Source organism: Colletes latitarsis, chromosome 9 (assembly GCF_051014445.1).
Source record: "Colletes latitarsis isolate SP2378_abdomen chromosome 9, iyColLati1, whole genome shotgun sequence".
Taxonomy (NCBI): domain Eukaryota; kingdom Metazoa; phylum Arthropoda; class Insecta; order Hymenoptera; family Colletidae; genus Colletes; species Colletes latitarsis.
Genome location: NC_135142.1, coordinates 19,663,190 through 19,681,511, shown reverse-complemented (window position 1 = coordinate 19,681,511; position 18,322 = coordinate 19,663,190). Strand labels below are relative to the sequence as shown.

General features: G+C 34.2%; 2 protein-coding genes across 3 annotated transcripts in view; both read right to left on the bottom strand.

Annotated features, from left to right (window-relative positions):
• Window positions 1–18,322, bottom strand: part of Fucta (glycoprotein 3-alpha-L-fucosyltransferase A) — a 428,362-nt gene that overhangs the window by 215,952 nt on the left and 194,088 nt on the right. The window lies entirely within an intron of this gene.
• The window catches only part of LOC143345931 (1-phosphatidylinositol 4,5-bisphosphate phosphodiesterase epsilon-1), a 210,264-nt gene that overhangs the window by 64,501 nt on the left and 127,441 nt on the right, over window positions 1–18,322 (bottom strand). For both annotated transcript variants that reach the window (XM_076773555.1, XM_076773556.1), the window contains exon 8: window positions 9,422–9,617. In XM_076773555.1, coding sequence (XP_076629670.1) covers window positions 9,422–9,617 — 196 coding nt within the window. The remainder of the gene's footprint in view (window positions 1–9,421; window positions 9,618–18,322) is intronic.

Here is an 18,322-nt window from a genome sequence, read left to right as displayed (position 1 = left end):
TGTCAGACTCTTGGAACCAATTAGTAACAACCAATCCACCAGATTTATTTCGACTAATATTCAAGGCACACGACGTGCAAAATTGCGCTGTCGCGTTAGAGACAAATGAGATCGATAAAGGTCAAGTGGAATCCCTCGATAGCAATCTAATCGTTCCACCGAAAATTGTTGCTAGTACCATGATTGAAAGACAACGTCTGGGATTTTCGTTCGGCTCGGTATTCAAAATTATCTGTCATGCAGTAATGCAGATACCTTTCGCAAAACACGATTTGTTGGGGATAAACAAGAGACGGGAGAGCTTGAATTCTCTGCGCGTGGCATGAGTAATGAAGTTGTTCTTCCTCCCCCCTGCAGGGCGGACTCCTCGACAGCCAGGTTTATGATACGTATGCCACACGGCGTATGAATCAATCGATTAGCTAGACAAGGTGTCAAGGTCCTAGAAATTGCTTTATCGTCGCGGAACTTTCGCGTTTCTGCTCGTCGCGTACACTTCCACAGATCACCCTTTAATCTTCGGTGGCCCCAGTGACGTATCACAAACTCGAGATGCAACGGTGATTTTTAACAGACTCGTGGTCACGATTTTCCTTTAAACTTTTGCAACAACGATCCCGTAGATCGCATGGGACTACGGGATGGTGATATGGAAAGCAATTCAAGCTGTTTTCACGGCTGCGATATTGCCTTTTGATTATTCTGTGCTTAAAAGGGTCAGTTCGGGCTGAAAATCGATGCTTTGTTCGTTTCGAACATTTTGATGGTATGTATGGCTCGAAGAATTAGAGGAAGTCATTTATAAAAAGATTCTTCACGGCTGCGATATTGCCTTTTGATTATTCTGTGCTTAAAAGGGTCAGTTCGGGCTGAAAATCGATGCTTTGTTCGTTTCGAACATTTTGATGGTACGTATGGCTCGAAGAATTAGAGGAAGTCATTTATAAAAAGATTCTTCACGGCTGCGATATTGCCTTTTGATTATTCTGTGCTTAAAAGGGTCAGTTCGAGCCGAAAATCGATGCTTTGTTCGTTTCGAACATTTTGATGGTATGTATGGCTCGAAGAATTAGAGGTAGTCGTTTATAAAAAGATTCCATAGGAGTCTGAATCGGTTTAAAATGCTGTGAGATCGCGAGAAAATATTGGGGATCCCGTGTTGAATAATATGGTAGAAATTCGACGATGACGAAAGGAGATTGAATAAAGAATTTTATAGAAAATGTCAAGTGTATAATTACAATAGATATCTATTGAATTATACAGGGTGTTTGGCCATTCCTGGGAAAAATTTTAATGGGACATTCTAGAGACCAAAATAACACGAAAATCAAGAATATCAATTTCTTGATTGAGGGTTCATTAAAAAGTTATTAAAAAATTAAATTAAAAAATTTCAAATACTTCTGAAAAAATTATTTTTGGTTGCGGGGGTCAATTACAATCATTTTTAGTGAATAGACATACCCCCAAAATCCTACGCACTTACGAGGAAAAAATTCTTTATCGAAAATACAATGTCCGACCATGAATGATGATTCCCCTGAAATTCGGCGAAATTGAAAAGTTTCAAATCGTTCTAAAAAAATTATTTTCGGTTGCGGGGGTCAATTACAATAATTGTTGGTGAATAGATACACCCCAAAAATCCTATGCATTTTCGAGAAAAAAATTCAAGTAGATGGACAAATCTTTATACAACAAATTCACCCTTAAAATTTGTCCCTGTATATGTATACAGGTTGTTCAGCAGCTATATGTCAAAAATTTTAAATATGATTCTAGAGGCCAAAATAGGCTTTGTTTAAAAGTTATTAAAGTTATTGAAGCCTCGATTAACAAATCTTAAATTTTTGAGTATACGTACATTTTATTCATTTGACACAGTAAACATCCAGTGAACGAATATTCTAATAATTCAGAAAAATATAAATCACTAAACCTAAAAACATTGCAGTGTCAAAATATGAAACTGTACGTATATAAACGAATGAAAAATGCTTTATTAAATAACATCTGTGCTACGCAAATTACGTGCTATAAATACCTAATAAATAAAGATTGTAATACGATCGAATAGAATATATAATACTAGCGAACGTACGAGTTTCTAATCGATTTACATTTTGTGGTAATATGCGTTCTTCGTGTCTTTAGCGGAACGAATGTGACTTCTTATTACACTTCCGTGTAATAAATACTCAGATTTACCTTTGGGAGTTCCCACTGGGGCTTCTTAATCCGCTCCACATTCTACGCCCATAAAATTCTCGGTAATAATTTAAACACGTGAGCTGAAAGGCTTTTCAGTGGTGGAAAGATGTATGTAGAAAGGACCAATGCATATTTCGGCTCTTTCATTCGACGGGCATAATTTCGATGCGCAACATCCTTTGATGCGATGGCAAAATACCGACAAATGATGCAGCTAGGAACCTCGTCCAAACGGAAGTTTCTATTCGCGACGAGGTTATGCGGCTTAATATTTACCACGTGCTTGTTGCACTTTGCATTCCATCAATTCAAAAACTTAATTAAACTCACTACTAGACTGCGAATTTTTATGCAAATTCGTATTTTTATTAACGGAATTAATAAAATGGGAACTTTGTTGAGGGTTGAGTTAGGTCTCAACCCCTAAATATAATAATTCGTATTTTACTTTAAGTATTTTTTATACTTTTGCATATTAAGTGCATTCTGTAGTATTTTGAGAATTAAAAGTTGTCACAGATATTTTTAAGACTAGAACAACCAACAATTATGGCGTATTTATTTCTACCAAAGTAAGTTTGTTACATGAAAATATATTTTCAAAAATCTAGTCGAGTAAATTTTTCACAATTTTTATTAGAAACTATGGATTAATTTAACCATTTCGGTAGTTCTAGTGTTAATCGAATGATACTTTCGTAAATATATTAAAACATTCACTACGGTGGACTTAAGTACGCAACGAATCGAAATTTGATTTTCTTTTTGGAGAAAATTTGTCTCGTTCTAATTTTAAATTAAACATGGAAAAATTGAGTAGTTTAGAATACGAAAGTGTGTTGCTGGAAGTGATTAAAAATTTTGCGATACAATCGAGGCCCCAGAAGTCGAAAGACGTAATTTGTTCGTACAATGCATACGTTTTTCGGAATCTGGGTCATGATTATTCTGCCAACTGACTTTGGGTATAAGCGAATTCCATTGTTCGAGTGATTTTCGTTCGTCTCGTCCCCGTTTGCTTTGTATAACTTTCTATTATAAATTTATATGTTTCGCGTGTATCGTGATTGTGCCCCGGCATTGTGGGGAATCTTCTCTTATTGGACAAAGCGCCAAATTCGGAAGTTATGCCGTTAACCGAAATCAAGATTATTACCGCGTGCCAGTCAGTCCACGTGTGAACTATAGTTTAGAATTTATACGTATATCTCCAGATTTAATTAAGCATATTCCGTGCACTTCGATAAATGGAAACTGTTTGGCTAAGCTCTCGTATACACACCGACGATATAGAACGCTGTGAAATCTTCGTATAATTAGTCATAGTGGTGTTTCACGCGAGAAAGTGTTATATTTCTGGAGCAAACTGTAAAAGTTAAGTGTTTTAGGAACTTTCATAATTAATTTGTGCAAATCTCAATTAATTCTTTTCTCGAGTCAAACTATTATTACATTTAATAAGAAAAATTGACAGAATTAAAGAAATATTATGTGAATCATAAAATATTGAACTAACATTGATCGACTAATAGTGGTCTACCTAAAAATTTACACAATACAAGGCTACAAAGTCTCGACTTTAATATTTAAATCAGTTTCAGATGAAAGTAGAAAAATTCGATTGATAAATATTAATAGATAATCAATGTTTACTAACGGAGTATAATGACTCGTTTATGATTGGCAAAAGTTAATAAGTCGGAAGTAAAAGTTTGAAAGAGTCGCTTTAAAATGAAAAAGAAACAAGAGTTCGACTTTTGAAATGAAAAATAAACAGTAACCTCGTATAAAAATGACAAAAAAGGAATGACCATAAAATTAAAAAAAAATACGAAGGATCGTAAAAATGAAGGCAATTTGAATAAATTAATTCTATGACGTTTCTTTGTGTTTTCGAAGTTATTAAAATTATTTTCGTTCTAAATGCTGATAAAAGAATTTATGAACACTTATCGCTGCTCCATTCAACAAGTATTTCACGGATAGGGCGAGTAGGAGTATACCAGCGAAACAAATACCTGTTCATTACTTGAATGAAGCTCATTAAAGTATTCGTGGAAGCCATAAGTCCAGCGTGCTCAGAGTTTTTCGAGGCGTCGATCGTTAGCGACAAGAGCAAGTAGTTTCCGCCGGCCTACAACCGTCATTGCTGCTGGAGGCCGATAGAAACCCCTAACCTTGTCGCTCTATATATTTCTGCTTCATTTTCCGTCCTCGTCCGCTCCATCTTCCCAAGGTGAGACCAATTTTACATTTTTATAGGCCTGAGTAATCGAGGAATTAATCGCGACAGTATCCATTTACAGACTTAACGCTAAATTACATTTACCTGGATGAACAAATATTTCTTCGAACAAGAATTCATCTGAATATTGAAATAACTCGTTCGAATACAAATTTCAAATTTTTAAATTTAATAATCTCGAAAACGAAGCATTATTTTAAAAGATTGCATTCTATATTTCTTATTTGCTATTTGTATCGTAATTATTGAGACACCTTGTATGAATACTGAGAATTAAATTGGAATAGTTACATTTTATTTACCTGGATGAACAAATATTTCTTCGAACAAGAATTCATCTGAAAATTCAAATAACTCGTTCGAATACAAATTTCAAATTTTTAAATTTAATAATCTCGAAAACGAAGCATTATTTTAAAAAATTGTATTCTATATTCCTCACTTGCTATTTGTATCGTAATTACTGAGACACCTTGTATGAATACTGAGAATGAAATTGGAATAGTTACATTTTATTCACCTGGATGAACAAATATTTCTTCGAACAAGAATTCATCTGAAAATTCAAATAACTCGTTCGAATACAAATTTCAAATTTTTAAATTTAATAATCTCGAAAACGAAGCATTATTTTAAAAGATTGTATTCTATATGCCTTACTTGCTATTTGTATCGTAATTACTGAGATACCTTGTATAAATACTGAGAATGAATTTGGAATAGTTAATAATAATAAAAAATGAAAGAAATGCTTGGAAGATACTTTTGTTTTCTACATAACAATATTAATACATCTAATTTATAGATTCACATTTTCTAAATCTGATAACAAAATTTGTTTCTATATTGAAGGGAAAGTGTAAGTAAATATCGTATGAATTTTAAATTTAGAAATCTGAAATTAATTAAAAAGGACATACGAATGCCTGGAACGTGTTATTTTCAAAATATTAATTCTGATGAAATATTTATTCGTACATTATCCAGAGAGATACGTCGTATATTCAAGATTAAAAATGGTCAAATTAGCGCCCGTACGTTTTACACGCGAATAATTTCCCTGCTGCTATTAGCCATTAACAGAAAATGAGAAAAGTGTCGCCGACGAGCGAATATTTCAGGACAAATTCTCTATCAGCGCCACGATTTGTCAGTGAATTTATGGTTACGGTGGAATATTTTACTAGGTGATAATTATATGTTTGAATTATTCATACATCGGAGATTTCAGACTGGTGGAACCTCAGGTTCTCAGGCGCGATATTTTCATCGAATAATCAAACAAGAACAAAACGCTATCTGTTTAACTCCGGAGCTTCTTAAATTATGAATCATGATTCCTCAGGAGGATCATAGACAATTTTGAATAATAGTAGAAGTTTCCTTGTTATCAGATTATTTTATCTTAACGCAAAATTCCAAATCTGGAAGTTCGAGAGTTTCCTACGACTCCTATAGTGCTAGATGAAATTTTATTGCACTTTACGTTCTAATCTGCTAAATTTACTAATCATAGAATTTAATATTTGTAATATACTTTAATACTCTTTCGAATTATTTAAAATTTAAGAAGTAGTTTTGGTATTAATAGTGGCACAAAATATAGATTTTGTTTTTATTGCATGGATAAACTCCGTTAACATAACACTTTTGTCACGTAAAATGGCATATTTCTATCTCTATTGAATTCAACAATCAATTTAACCAACTATCACGACCAGTATATCAGTTCTATAAAAATGCAAATTTTTTAATCTTTTAATTCATGCCACTATCAATGCCAAGAATATATCTGTCAAAATATATAATAAAAAATAACGGTTTGAACGCTATTTTACTTAGCACTAATTACCAATTGCAAGACCAAGTTTCAAACTCTCCTTTACAATAAATATAAACGTTTAGAAACTATTCATAGGTTCAATATTTCATTTAGAAGTTTAACAAAAGCTCAATAACATTTTTAACAGTCTGTTACTCTTTTAACAATACCGATGTATTATTTTATAGAACACGTTTCGAAATTCATTTGTACGTAATTTTTTTCTGGCGCGTGTTTAGAGGAGGGTATAAAATCGCGAAACGTCTATTGCACGCATATCGTCTGATTTCAATGATCCAGCTAGTAGCCCGTCTCGCTGTTTTTCGTTTCAGAATAGTCAAACGAAAGGAAAGGGTTGGTGATTTGAGTAGCTTTCGTATCTCCAGGCAACCTTTGGCCTCGTTCGCTGCTCGTATTCCATGGTTCGACGCTTTCGTCAGAGACACGGAGAATGTACGGATTTTATCGAAGAACTTCCTTGGCCGGTTGCCAAATCGTACGTGTACCTCACTGTAAAATCATTCGATCTCACGGCTCCTCTCTTTCTCCCTTTGTATCCCACCTACCCGTTATACGATAGGTTTGAATAAATGATAGGAAAACAGTGACACGTCCGATAGTATTATCACGCGGACCACTGATCTTTATTGTTACTTTGTTGCATGCATTTCGCTTTCTACGATTCCGTTAAAACGAAACTTTATCGATCGAGTTTATCTCCAGTACGTTCAATTAGCAATTTAATCCTTTTGTGAACGAATCTATACTTCTAGAATTAAGAAATTCCTCAACTGCATCTTCGACGTTTGTCTTATATCGAAAATATTTTCAACAAAAATTAAATTTTAATGACTCTAAAATTTTAATTCACCCTGTCTACAGATTATCATTCTCAAATAAGTGACATATAAAATGAACGATTCTTCTCTTAGAACGATAAATTTAGAAACTTATGAAAACATAAAGCCTTTGAAATGGACGATTCTTCTGGTTCGTAAATTTATGTCGTACTTTACGGACCAAAAGAATCATCCATGGGTTTTACGTTTTCACCAAAAACAAAAAAATTACTAAAACTATTTAGCAAAATCATACTTTCGATAATTGATTAAAACAGAACGTGAATATTTTTAAAGTACCAATTGATTATTTTTCACACGTTAAAACGTGACACTTTGTGATAATATCAAGAATTCATTCATAGAGTTTGACGTTTTTATTAAGAATTATGGGACGCTGAGAATAATCCACTATGCAATTTGGGTCGCGCTCTAAAAGGGTTGAAAAGCACTGTTACAGTGTATTATGAACCTCGGTGAGGAAGGTGTACAAAAGATGCATAACGAATCTAAATAGAAAATTGCACTTAAAACTTTGTCTTGTAATGTAGTTAGATAACGATAACGGTTGTTGAAAGTTGAATCGTTTCCAACTCAGTCAAGACCTTGGTGACGCTCTGCTTGGAATATACAAAACATTCAAGACTTCCAAGACGATCAATTTCAGCGCCAAGACAGTCTCAAAGCGATCGAAACCACAATATTCTTGATTTGCTTGGAAAATTTTCAAGCAAAAACATTGAATTTCTACCGCCAGACTCGAATCCTCGACGTGGTTAACCGTTTCAACCGTCATCTGGTCGCAGTAAACCGGAGTCGTTAAGACTACAATAATATTTTCTCACTCTACGGTGGGTTTGTTCCTAGACTTGGGCAAAGCACAGTAACCATTAGCCTGCTTTTAGAGTATAAAATACCAGCTCTAACAGGCAAACGTGCACTCTGTTTCTGGCACCAAACGAGGCAACCTTGGTCTCTTAATGAAAATAATAGTGAACTAGTGGTCGTTTTTATTTTTCGTTAATTACGAATTTAGTATTGTGCGATAGCTAGCCATCGATTAAATACTTGGGTCAAAGTTTTTTGTTTTCTACCTTTAAATTCTTTTCCTTGTGTTCCTGTGAATATTCAGAGTCGATTTTCTCGAACGAAAAAATTTTATTCTTTATTTTGAATTTGTTTTCTTTCCATGAAAAGTCACCCTCTCCTAAAATAATACCGACGACCATGCTGTTTTAAATTATATGTAGTTGCAAGCTTTCAGAAATGGTTCGAAGAATATGCAGTGGAACACTGTACGAACAATAATAAACAGGGTTGCATTTGGTACTGTCACCTCTGTACAATATTCTGAAACTACTGTGCTGCTCTGAACAATATTCTACAACCACAATACTGTATTTTCTGCGTCATGTAAGCCAAATCCAGGATATAAAACGAAACAGGAGAGCTTGTCTAAATATTTTGGAACATCCAATTTGTACGATAGAGGATTTCGTTGCAAGATATGCGCGAATGTGAAACCTTTTATTTTATTTTATTACCATTTAATATAGTATCATTTTTAACGAAGCTACTCTTAATTATCGCAACAACAGATAGACGCGTTTCCAAGACACGGTCGAATACAAAAATCCGTGTAAAAATTTTCAACAATAAAATCTTCTACGAACAAAAAGCGCGTAACTTTTTGTTCGTATCGCGTTGAATGAAAGTTAGAATTTCAATTATAAACTGAAATTGTATATCACGTTGAACGGATCGAAGCTTAACCGATCGAACGAACATCATGAATAAATCTTTATACGTTGTTTGGATTCGTCATCTATTATTTGAATAAAACATTGCACGTACTCGGTCGGGCGCGTGTACACGAATTTTCAAACTTAATTTGGCCGTAAACAAAGTCCCGTAGGAAAAATATTTGTTCTACCTCACCCTTGTTTCGATTAATTTTTTTTTCTTTCGCAAGATATCGTTTACTTTTTGTTTATATTGCGAGCGAAACCGATCCATCGAAATTTGCTCGATTTTTTCGAAGCCTCGAGTAAATATTTAACGAAAAGCTCGTCCCCGCTGCTACGCGCGTTATTCGAACGGTTGATTTCTAACGTTCAGAACGCACGGTACGACGTCACGGAGGCTGAACGACGCTTTGTTTTGACTTTGAAACTTCGATTGGTTTCTAAAATTCCCTCGATGATCCATGCAAAAGTTTCAAGGCTCGGCCAGCACACTTCGGGATAGCAATCGCTTGACGGAGCTCTAGTAATTACAGAGAAATAAAATTTAATGACTTACCTTGGACTCGGACGCGATAACTTCCCGCAATTCCCGCAGGAAGGCCCCGAAGAACGGTATCACAGGACATTCTGGCATCGCTAAAGCTCGAGCAAGAGCGAGGTCGTATTCGGGGGACAACAGGGCGGAGGAGAGGTTTTCCAAAACTGGTATTGGATCGTTCACGCTGTGCCAAAACGGCTTTAGCTTGTTGGACCTGGAACAAGATATTTCACTTTGTTGAACATATTTGTATCTAACAGTCAGGATAACTCCAAGTCTGTTACTTTCGACGTCAAACAAACTCAAGACTATTCATTCGTGTCTGATTTATTTCAGTTTTTTAAATAATCGATTGCAAATGAAATGAACGTTTTTTTATAGGTCACATAGGAAACCTTACTTAGAATGCAAAAGGAAAAGATATCAATATGCTCCTCAATTTGATTTAATGAAGCAATAGATATCAGAATAATACAGAGCTTATTATACAAATTTCGAATATGGAGATGTAGAAGACTTTTTAGATGAAAATTTACGGAACATTTAATTTTATTATAATTATTTTAATGTAATTGTTATTTTCTTAATATTACTGTATTTTGTTTTCGATATTATTTCACTGTTACTAATTTCGATTATTATTTCCATTAATTTCAATAACTATTATTACAACGAATATTTATGTTAAGAATAAAATAAACTTGCTTTCAAGTTTATTCGAATTCTGGTATAAAATATTTACATGCGGTATATTTCCCTTAGACATTAAAACTTCGTAACTGAATCATACTTTTTTAATCTTTGTGGTAATTTTCCAATGCGTGGTCGACGTCAATTTATTAATTCTTGTGTCGAATTATCTTTTACTTTATTTTGAAGTACATGAAATAGAAAACGATATATTCGAACCCAGCACAAAATAAATTTAATTTCCAATATTATTCGTAAAATAAAAATGCCAAGATGAATCAAGAATCGATTAAATTTTGAAGTACTTGAAATAGAAAACGATATATTCGAACCCAGCACAAAATAAATTTAATTTCCAATATTATTCGTAAAATAAAAATGCCAAGATGAATCAAGAATCGATTAAATTTTGAAGTACTTGAAATAGAAAACGATATATTCGAACCCAGCACAAAATAATTTAATTTCCAATGTTATTCGTAAAATAAAAATGCGAAGATACATCAAGAATCGATTAAATTTTGAAGTACTTGAAATAGAAAACGATATATTCGAACCCAGCACAAAATAAATTTAATTTCCAATGTTATTCGTAAAATAAAAATGCCAAGATGCAACAAGAATCGATTAAGCAAATTTTAATTTCGAAGGCTCTTTAATAATATCGGAACGCGAACAACTCGCCGTTAATATGACTTGCCCCGACAATATTACATAACTGGCTTTAAGCATTATTTTATTTCGAGTAGCATTCCGCATTGTTTAAGATGAACGCGGATACTCAGCGACGTAATAGGTAACAGTTTCACGGTGAACGTAAAATTTCAACTATGCGGTATCGTATATAGTTCACGAAACCGAAGCGTGGAAACGTATACAGGTAGTGTATAAATTGCATAGTGTAAGGCACGGTCATTGAGAACAATGGCCGAGTCTAAGACGATGCTCGAGCGTCGGAGTTTTATTTTCACGTTTGCGGTTGCAAGGGTTGCTGGTTTTACAGTGCCCGGTAATAAAAAGTACTTTATTCCAACATTCCTTCGCAGATCGAGCACGAGGGTGCCGTTGCAGGCGGACTTTGTTCCCTCGGCAAACATGTAAAAAAAAAAAAAACCCCGGGGCTTTTAATGACGGGGAAAATGCCGGTGAATTCTCGAGCGCGGATGCAATGATTTGACGCGGTGGCTGAACCGTTCGCAAGAATGATCGCTGGGAAGCATCCGTTTGCACCTTTGATGTCGAATCGTTCCCCCAACGATGCGCATTTAGTTGAACTTTACGCAAACGCCGGCTTCTAAGTGTGCTTTAAAATGGAATTTTTTTCATTCAATCTTCCACAACACGTCGTAAAAGTAATTTCATTCGAACGGAACCGTATTTCCTGGCGCGGGTCTGCTCGCGGATCTTCCGGTCTTTGAAGGAAACTAAAATCCATTTAATTAAGGCAAACGAAACGTAAAAAGCATATCTGCAACAATATATCGCGCATGCAACCATGTTTACTGGAATATATTTTTATTTTGTTCTATTTCATTTAGTTATTTTTGTTTTAGATCATATATATTTATTAATTTCCTTTAAAAACTGATAAGTTTCATTATATTTTCAATTTGAGTTTCTCGCACGTGTCATTTTTAATTTCGTATTTTTCTCTACTAATATAATATGTTTCTTCCTTTCTTATTAGATATGAATGAGTTAATTTAGTGTGTCTTATTAATATTTGTGTTATTTTTCTTGGTCGTTTCTTTTTAACACGTTGACTGCTAAATCCGTATAATTTTTTACGAAACCAAAACTTCGATTTTAGACAATTGTGAACTCCATAACTTAAAATTTGTCTTCAATACTTATTTTAGAATTAATTGTTTCAGTTCCATACTAGGAAAGTCTTGTCTTATGGGTTAGTAAAAGTGTTAATTTACTAGGATCTATATTATACTCTTTGGTTTTGTTACGTGACATTCTGGCAGATACTAAAGAATTTAGCTTTTCGGTCCACTTGTTCAAAAGTCTTCTCTTGATCTCATTGTTGAGATCTTGGTACATGGAATTAATTCAGAAGAGTCTTGTCTGATTGTGTAATACGTATTGAAAGGACGGAAACTTTACACTTATGCAGTTCTGAAGCTGTTTAATCCATAACTGAGTCACTGTTAGAAGCGGCAAAGCTTCCTCTTTAAAATGGTTTTTGGTTTTTGTCGATCCGACTTTCCGTTCTCGAGATATCGTAATTTATGTAAAAGGGTATTTTTCTTAATTTGATTATCTCTGTCTTCGTCTGACGCGTCGCGTCGTACCTCCTTGTCGCGCGTGAGTCAAGACAGTCACGTGACCAGGAAGTCGTAGTATTTCCTAGAATTTACTACGCACTGTTTACTATGAGCACGTACGGTCATCGACTCGCGTCAATGAAACGTAAGCAAACGCTTCGAATCCTTATATCTCCAGAACTAGCCACCGCATCGACTTGAAACTAAAAATGCTATATCTCCAGAACTAATACAGCTATCGACTTGTTCGAACGCTCGTTTTAAAGGGCATTTCATCCTCTATCTAATGAATATATTATCCATTACAATTTGTGCTATCTTCTATGTTTATTTTGCAATTTACTTTGACGCTATATACCCAAAGAAGTTTCAGTTCCTATTGATTGTATTGAAAATTGTTTCGTGGTAATTTTTATATTTGTAATAGTTGTTTTCCCAATGATTATGTACGTATTCTCTATAAAATACAAGTAAAATAATTGTCAATAGTTAAGAATTATCGAGTAGAATTCTCCATAAAACGTCGATTAATATAACTTTGTTTGAAATATTTATTTCTCTTAAAATTGGCTAACCGTCTACGACTATAATTATGACTATTTCTATTTCTATTGTAGACACGAATGTATTATACTGTCAAATATTCTTAAAATTGGCGAGGGCCACGTCTGAGACTTTCTTTGTCAGTATTTCATACTCTGCGCTAGTTCTTCCGCATCTAGATCATTATTCTCCCCTCTGGAATACATATCACCGTAACCATAAATTTTTATGTCTCATCTCGTGTAAATTAGGAAATCCTATGGACGGATTTTATCAGGATTACGATCCAACTTTGGCTTCATTCGATATTCTTATCTTGTTATATCTTATGCTGTTTTAGAGATATGATGTATGTTTCCAAAATTTTACACCTTCTCAGTGACTATCATTCATTTGAAATCTATTCATGTAATTATTTATTTACCTAATTATTATACAGATTTTTATAACCTAATTTTATAACCTAAGTATTTTTTAAATTTAATATTCCTTAAATTTCAAGGTTGCAAAGGCACAACAATTTATTTGTAATAAATAACGTATTTGAAATAGTTATTTTAAACTGTTATTTATTATTTTATTTCAACTGAAAAGTGCCCAAGTCTGGCGTGAAATATGCTAAACCGAGGCAGAATTGGTGCATTTTGTTCGTTCTACTGTCTATCCCAATTTAACATGTATTGCACACGATTATCGTTCGACCATTCCTCAATTTCTTAATTATGCTACTACCTAATTGAGCTATAATTGCAATGGCATTTAACTGGTAACCGCGTGGGACAGATTTGTCCAGTTAATTCGAAGAGGTTACCAAATATGCTCGGGGTTGAGCGAAACCATTCTCGAAATTAGATTTTAGTGGGAGCGAAAGAGGATAGAATTACACTATCTATATGCGAGTAATCGGGCCAATATCGCATCGATGCTACCGATACCAAATAAAAATGTATCTCGTGATACCTCCACGGAAATATCGATACGTATTAATTGCATACAGCACGTATTTGATATCAATTTTTATAATAATTAATGACCAATATTTATATCTCATAAATTTAGCAGGCTTCGATGCTCTTCTAAATGTATCACAAATAAAATATAAATAATAATATACAACGTCAAATGATTGAAAAACTAGAATTATCTAAATAAGATAAATAAAAATATCTAAAAAAAATGAATACAATATCATACAAAATTATTAAAAGAATTACTCAGAAACCGTATTCTGCAAAAGATTCACAGTTCGTTTTCTTTTACGGAAACCCAGGAATTCAATTTCTACCAAAGACGTCTTAAGTCGATTCAGCAATCAATTATTTATCGTCTTCAAATATCTTTTAATGCATAGAAATGTTGGCCAATGTCCATTGAACATAAAATTTCTATTAGTTTTCGTGAAAGTTATCTTTCTACTTCGAGCACACATCTACGTAAAAGGGAGACAGTTACGTCGAACTTTTCCCAAAGTAATACGATTAAAGTGCAATATGATTTTAGAAATTCGCACAGTCAGCGAAGCGGAAAACTCGATGGAAAACGGTGCTACGACGAACGAAGAAATTTTCCAAGAGCGTTCCTCTGCCACGAAATACCGCGTGTTTGAGGGTAAGAAACAGAAATAAGGGAAGACAACACGCCGCGTTCAATAATGCATACGGGCTCAAAAATACAGCGGACTTTTGAGCCCGTAGTCCCTGCGTTTGACTGCGTTCGAGAAAATTGTCTGACGTACGATACTGTTTCTGTTGCTTGGAAAATGATGGAAACATTTAAATTGCATTAACACGTCGACCGTCGCGCCCATACATTTATGTATGACACTAATGTTTCACTTACTGCGACTTGGTTTCTTAAGGAATGATACACGAATATAAATAATTTATAGAAAAGTCCAACGAACTCTTGAAAATGCAGTCTCTGTATTATTTTACGAATAAAAATTAATTTATAACGGAAAATTTTATTCCAATAATTGACAAGAAAAATGTCGTCACTTAATGATTTACTTGTTTATTGTCAAACGTTTATACGTATAATTCAAATTCTGATTTTTATTTAACATATAAATTGTAAACTGTTTATTACGAATTTCGCCATCTCTGATTCCAAGCTAATAAATTTATCTGTTTAAATGTACCTATAGCAAAAATCTCCAGAGAAAAGTATGGTATACTTTTTCATTTTAAGGGTTGTTTTCCTAACCTTTCTACGTATTTGGAAATAAATATTTACAGCGAAAAATTCTCTTTGCAAACAACCGTTTTCTTTGCTTAAAAATGGAGAAAATTGTTAAGCTATTTTAATCGTGGACAAAAATAACTATGCAATTTATTTGAATTAATTACACTATTCCAGATTTTGAAATGTCCTACGTGTGAATAGGTTCGTATCAAAATTTCTTCCGGAAATTGGAAAGGAGGTTAAATAAATTTATCACGTGTAAAATCTCGATCAATTCGAGACTCTGATAGGTTCCAAATGTCACGGTGATATATCTGATCAAGGTTGCATTCTAAAATTCGTTAAAACATTTTACCACTCAAATACTAACGTTATGCCCTAATTAAACTATTAAGAATTCCTAAGATCAGAATTTTTTCAATTTAGGATTATTATTTGACATTTAATGATTATTTCTTTCGCATAATTTATAGTTTTGATTATTTCGCGTGGCAAGCCACCAACGATTCTAATTTGATTTCGTCGTAAGTTTTGTGGATTGAAAAATCATGTTGCTTGCATATAATTTGAATAAATTTTTTTGAATCTTCAGATTCGCAATGTTTCCTCGTAACTTTCCTCTTTCGTATGTCTGAGAGGCATACTTGGAGTAGATCGCCAGACATTGTCTGTGCCTGGAAGGCATACTTGGAGTGCAAAGGGTTAATTGAGTGTAACTTCAGCGATCTCCATTCAACATCCAACGTACTGGGAGTCAAGAAATATGGTCCCGAAATAAACACGGGTCTCATTGGTCAAATATTCAACTCCTTTCATCCATTTACTGTCGTTAGATATAGGAACTAAAGTCTAATATGATAAAAAAATAAACTTTATTCAGAAAGCTGAACCCAAGACTCACGCAATGAAAGTTCATAATAAAGTATTAAGACACTGACTCTTTAAAACACTAGTATTAATAAGAAAAAAACATTGTTATCCATTTCTGCTTTAGACGTAAGGAGAAACATCACGAAGAAACTCAAAAAGTTGTAAAGAGCACCTTTTTAAATACGAATATCGACCAAAGCAGTTATTTATTCTACCATTTATTTTGTCATTCATACCTTTGCCAATAAAACATTCTTTTCTATACGCCAGAATTTTTATAGAATATTTAATCTCACTTTATCAGAAAAATACGACAAAATTTTCGGGCGATTGTCGTATTTATGGAAACATCCGACGCATTCACGAGTGATATATGAAAACACGAATACCTGCCCACTCGACTGTAATTTTGTTTTAAACGCAAACAAGGCGGCCTTTACATCTGTCGCCCACAATGATAAATGTAATTGCACGAAACCGGTATTCGCGTAATGTTTTCGGTGTAAAGAAGCTTTATGCTTTCCATGCTTTCGCATATAACATTGTCCCCGAGCGCGTTGAGTGTTCAATTGCACGGAATTTTGACAAAAGATCAATTTGCATTACCGATCGAAACGGAAGAGCTCTTCTCGATACTCTTATAAGATTCTTCAGAGTGCTCTAGCCAACGTCTAAAATAAAAATGGATGAAAGACTTGGGCTACGGTCAGCGACTTCCCCTAGATACGGATAAGGGCGGATAAGTCTTTCTAACTCAATCTTCTCGCGAAAGAAATCACAATCTCTCATCGGTTGTTCTATACAGAGTCTCCTAACTGGGCCACGTTGCAGGTATCTTCGAAATAAATATGAAATAAAATCGTAGATCATTTTATATGACAATGACTCTATTATCTACCGACTTTTTTGCACATTTCATTTTGCTTTTTAATACTACTTAATATGGGTGACACGATTTTTCACTGAGGAGCTAAAACAATTGATTTTAAAGATTAGGTGTTAAAGAAATCTGGACTCTTGAATTTTAACGAGATTGTAAAAATAAGTTCTATCACAAATTCTGGGTACGCTAGTTTCCAACTGTCTAACAACAATTAATAACAGGCGTTCGGTGAGGCAGTAATTTTAGAAATATTTTTGATTGAAAATTCGAAATTACTGATACGTGGATTATATTGTCACGAAAGAGATCGATCTGCAGAAAGAACTCAGATTTCGACACGCATAGCCACCTGTTTGCACAATAGCAATTCAAATATACACAATGAAAGCACACTATCGCGCAAGAGAATCGCGATACTGCTCGTCAATGACATTCAGCGATGTATGGATTACCGACAGTGACGTATCAATATCTTTCAACGTGACTAGTATTGCGCATTTGTCCCATCCTCGGTGAACTAGTATCGTTAAATAACAATCGAGCACCTAGGTTTATAGTAAATAAACTACTTTTTATCAAAATATTCGTCTGACTGGACAAAGATTCCCAAAGCTCGGTTCCAAAGACCAAAAGAAATACCTGACAGTTAATTATAACAGTCTGAACAACTTAATCGAATAGTTATCGTTGGTCAGAAGCATTCGATGAAGATATTAACTCTTCGAATGGTTACCAAATGGATAATTTCGGATTCTCAAACCTCGGTTCCAAAGGCCAAAAGAAATACCTGACAGTTAATTAAAACAGTCTAAACAACTTAATCGAGTAGTTATCGTTGGTCAGAAACATTCGATGAAGATATTAACTCTTCGAATGGTTACCAAATGGATAATTTCATTTCTGTTTCACAGCATGCAGAACATTATTATTCTTGGAAGCCACCGGTTGTTTTATAGCGGGTGTGGTGGTTTCGACGATGTTTGTCCACCGACTCTTGCGAGTAATATCACAGTGCAATATCCATTTCTCATTCTCCGTAACAAGCCTGTCCAAAAATGGTTCAATCTTCTGGCTGGACAACAGGGAAGCGCAGACGGTTACTCGGCCGACACAATTTGTCTCACTCAATTCGCGCTGGGACCCATTTTCCCAGTTTAGATGCCTCACCAGCACCTTCTAACCGACGAAATGGAGTAGCAACCGATGAATTTACATTTCTATCGAGTCCTCGAGACGTTTAACGCGTGTATGCTTCGATTACACCCTTCAAACATTCATTGTCAACGTTCGAGCCCTTCAGTTAAGTCTCTTTTTTAATTTAATGGAAAAAAATAATCGCAGAACGTAGTTTTACTTGAAGAAATTAAAATTCAGAATAATAATTTAAAATATATTTTAAAAGATATGATATATATTTATACTAATAATTAACAGCAACGAACTGAATTGTAATATCATTTTGTCGTCTCAAAAATG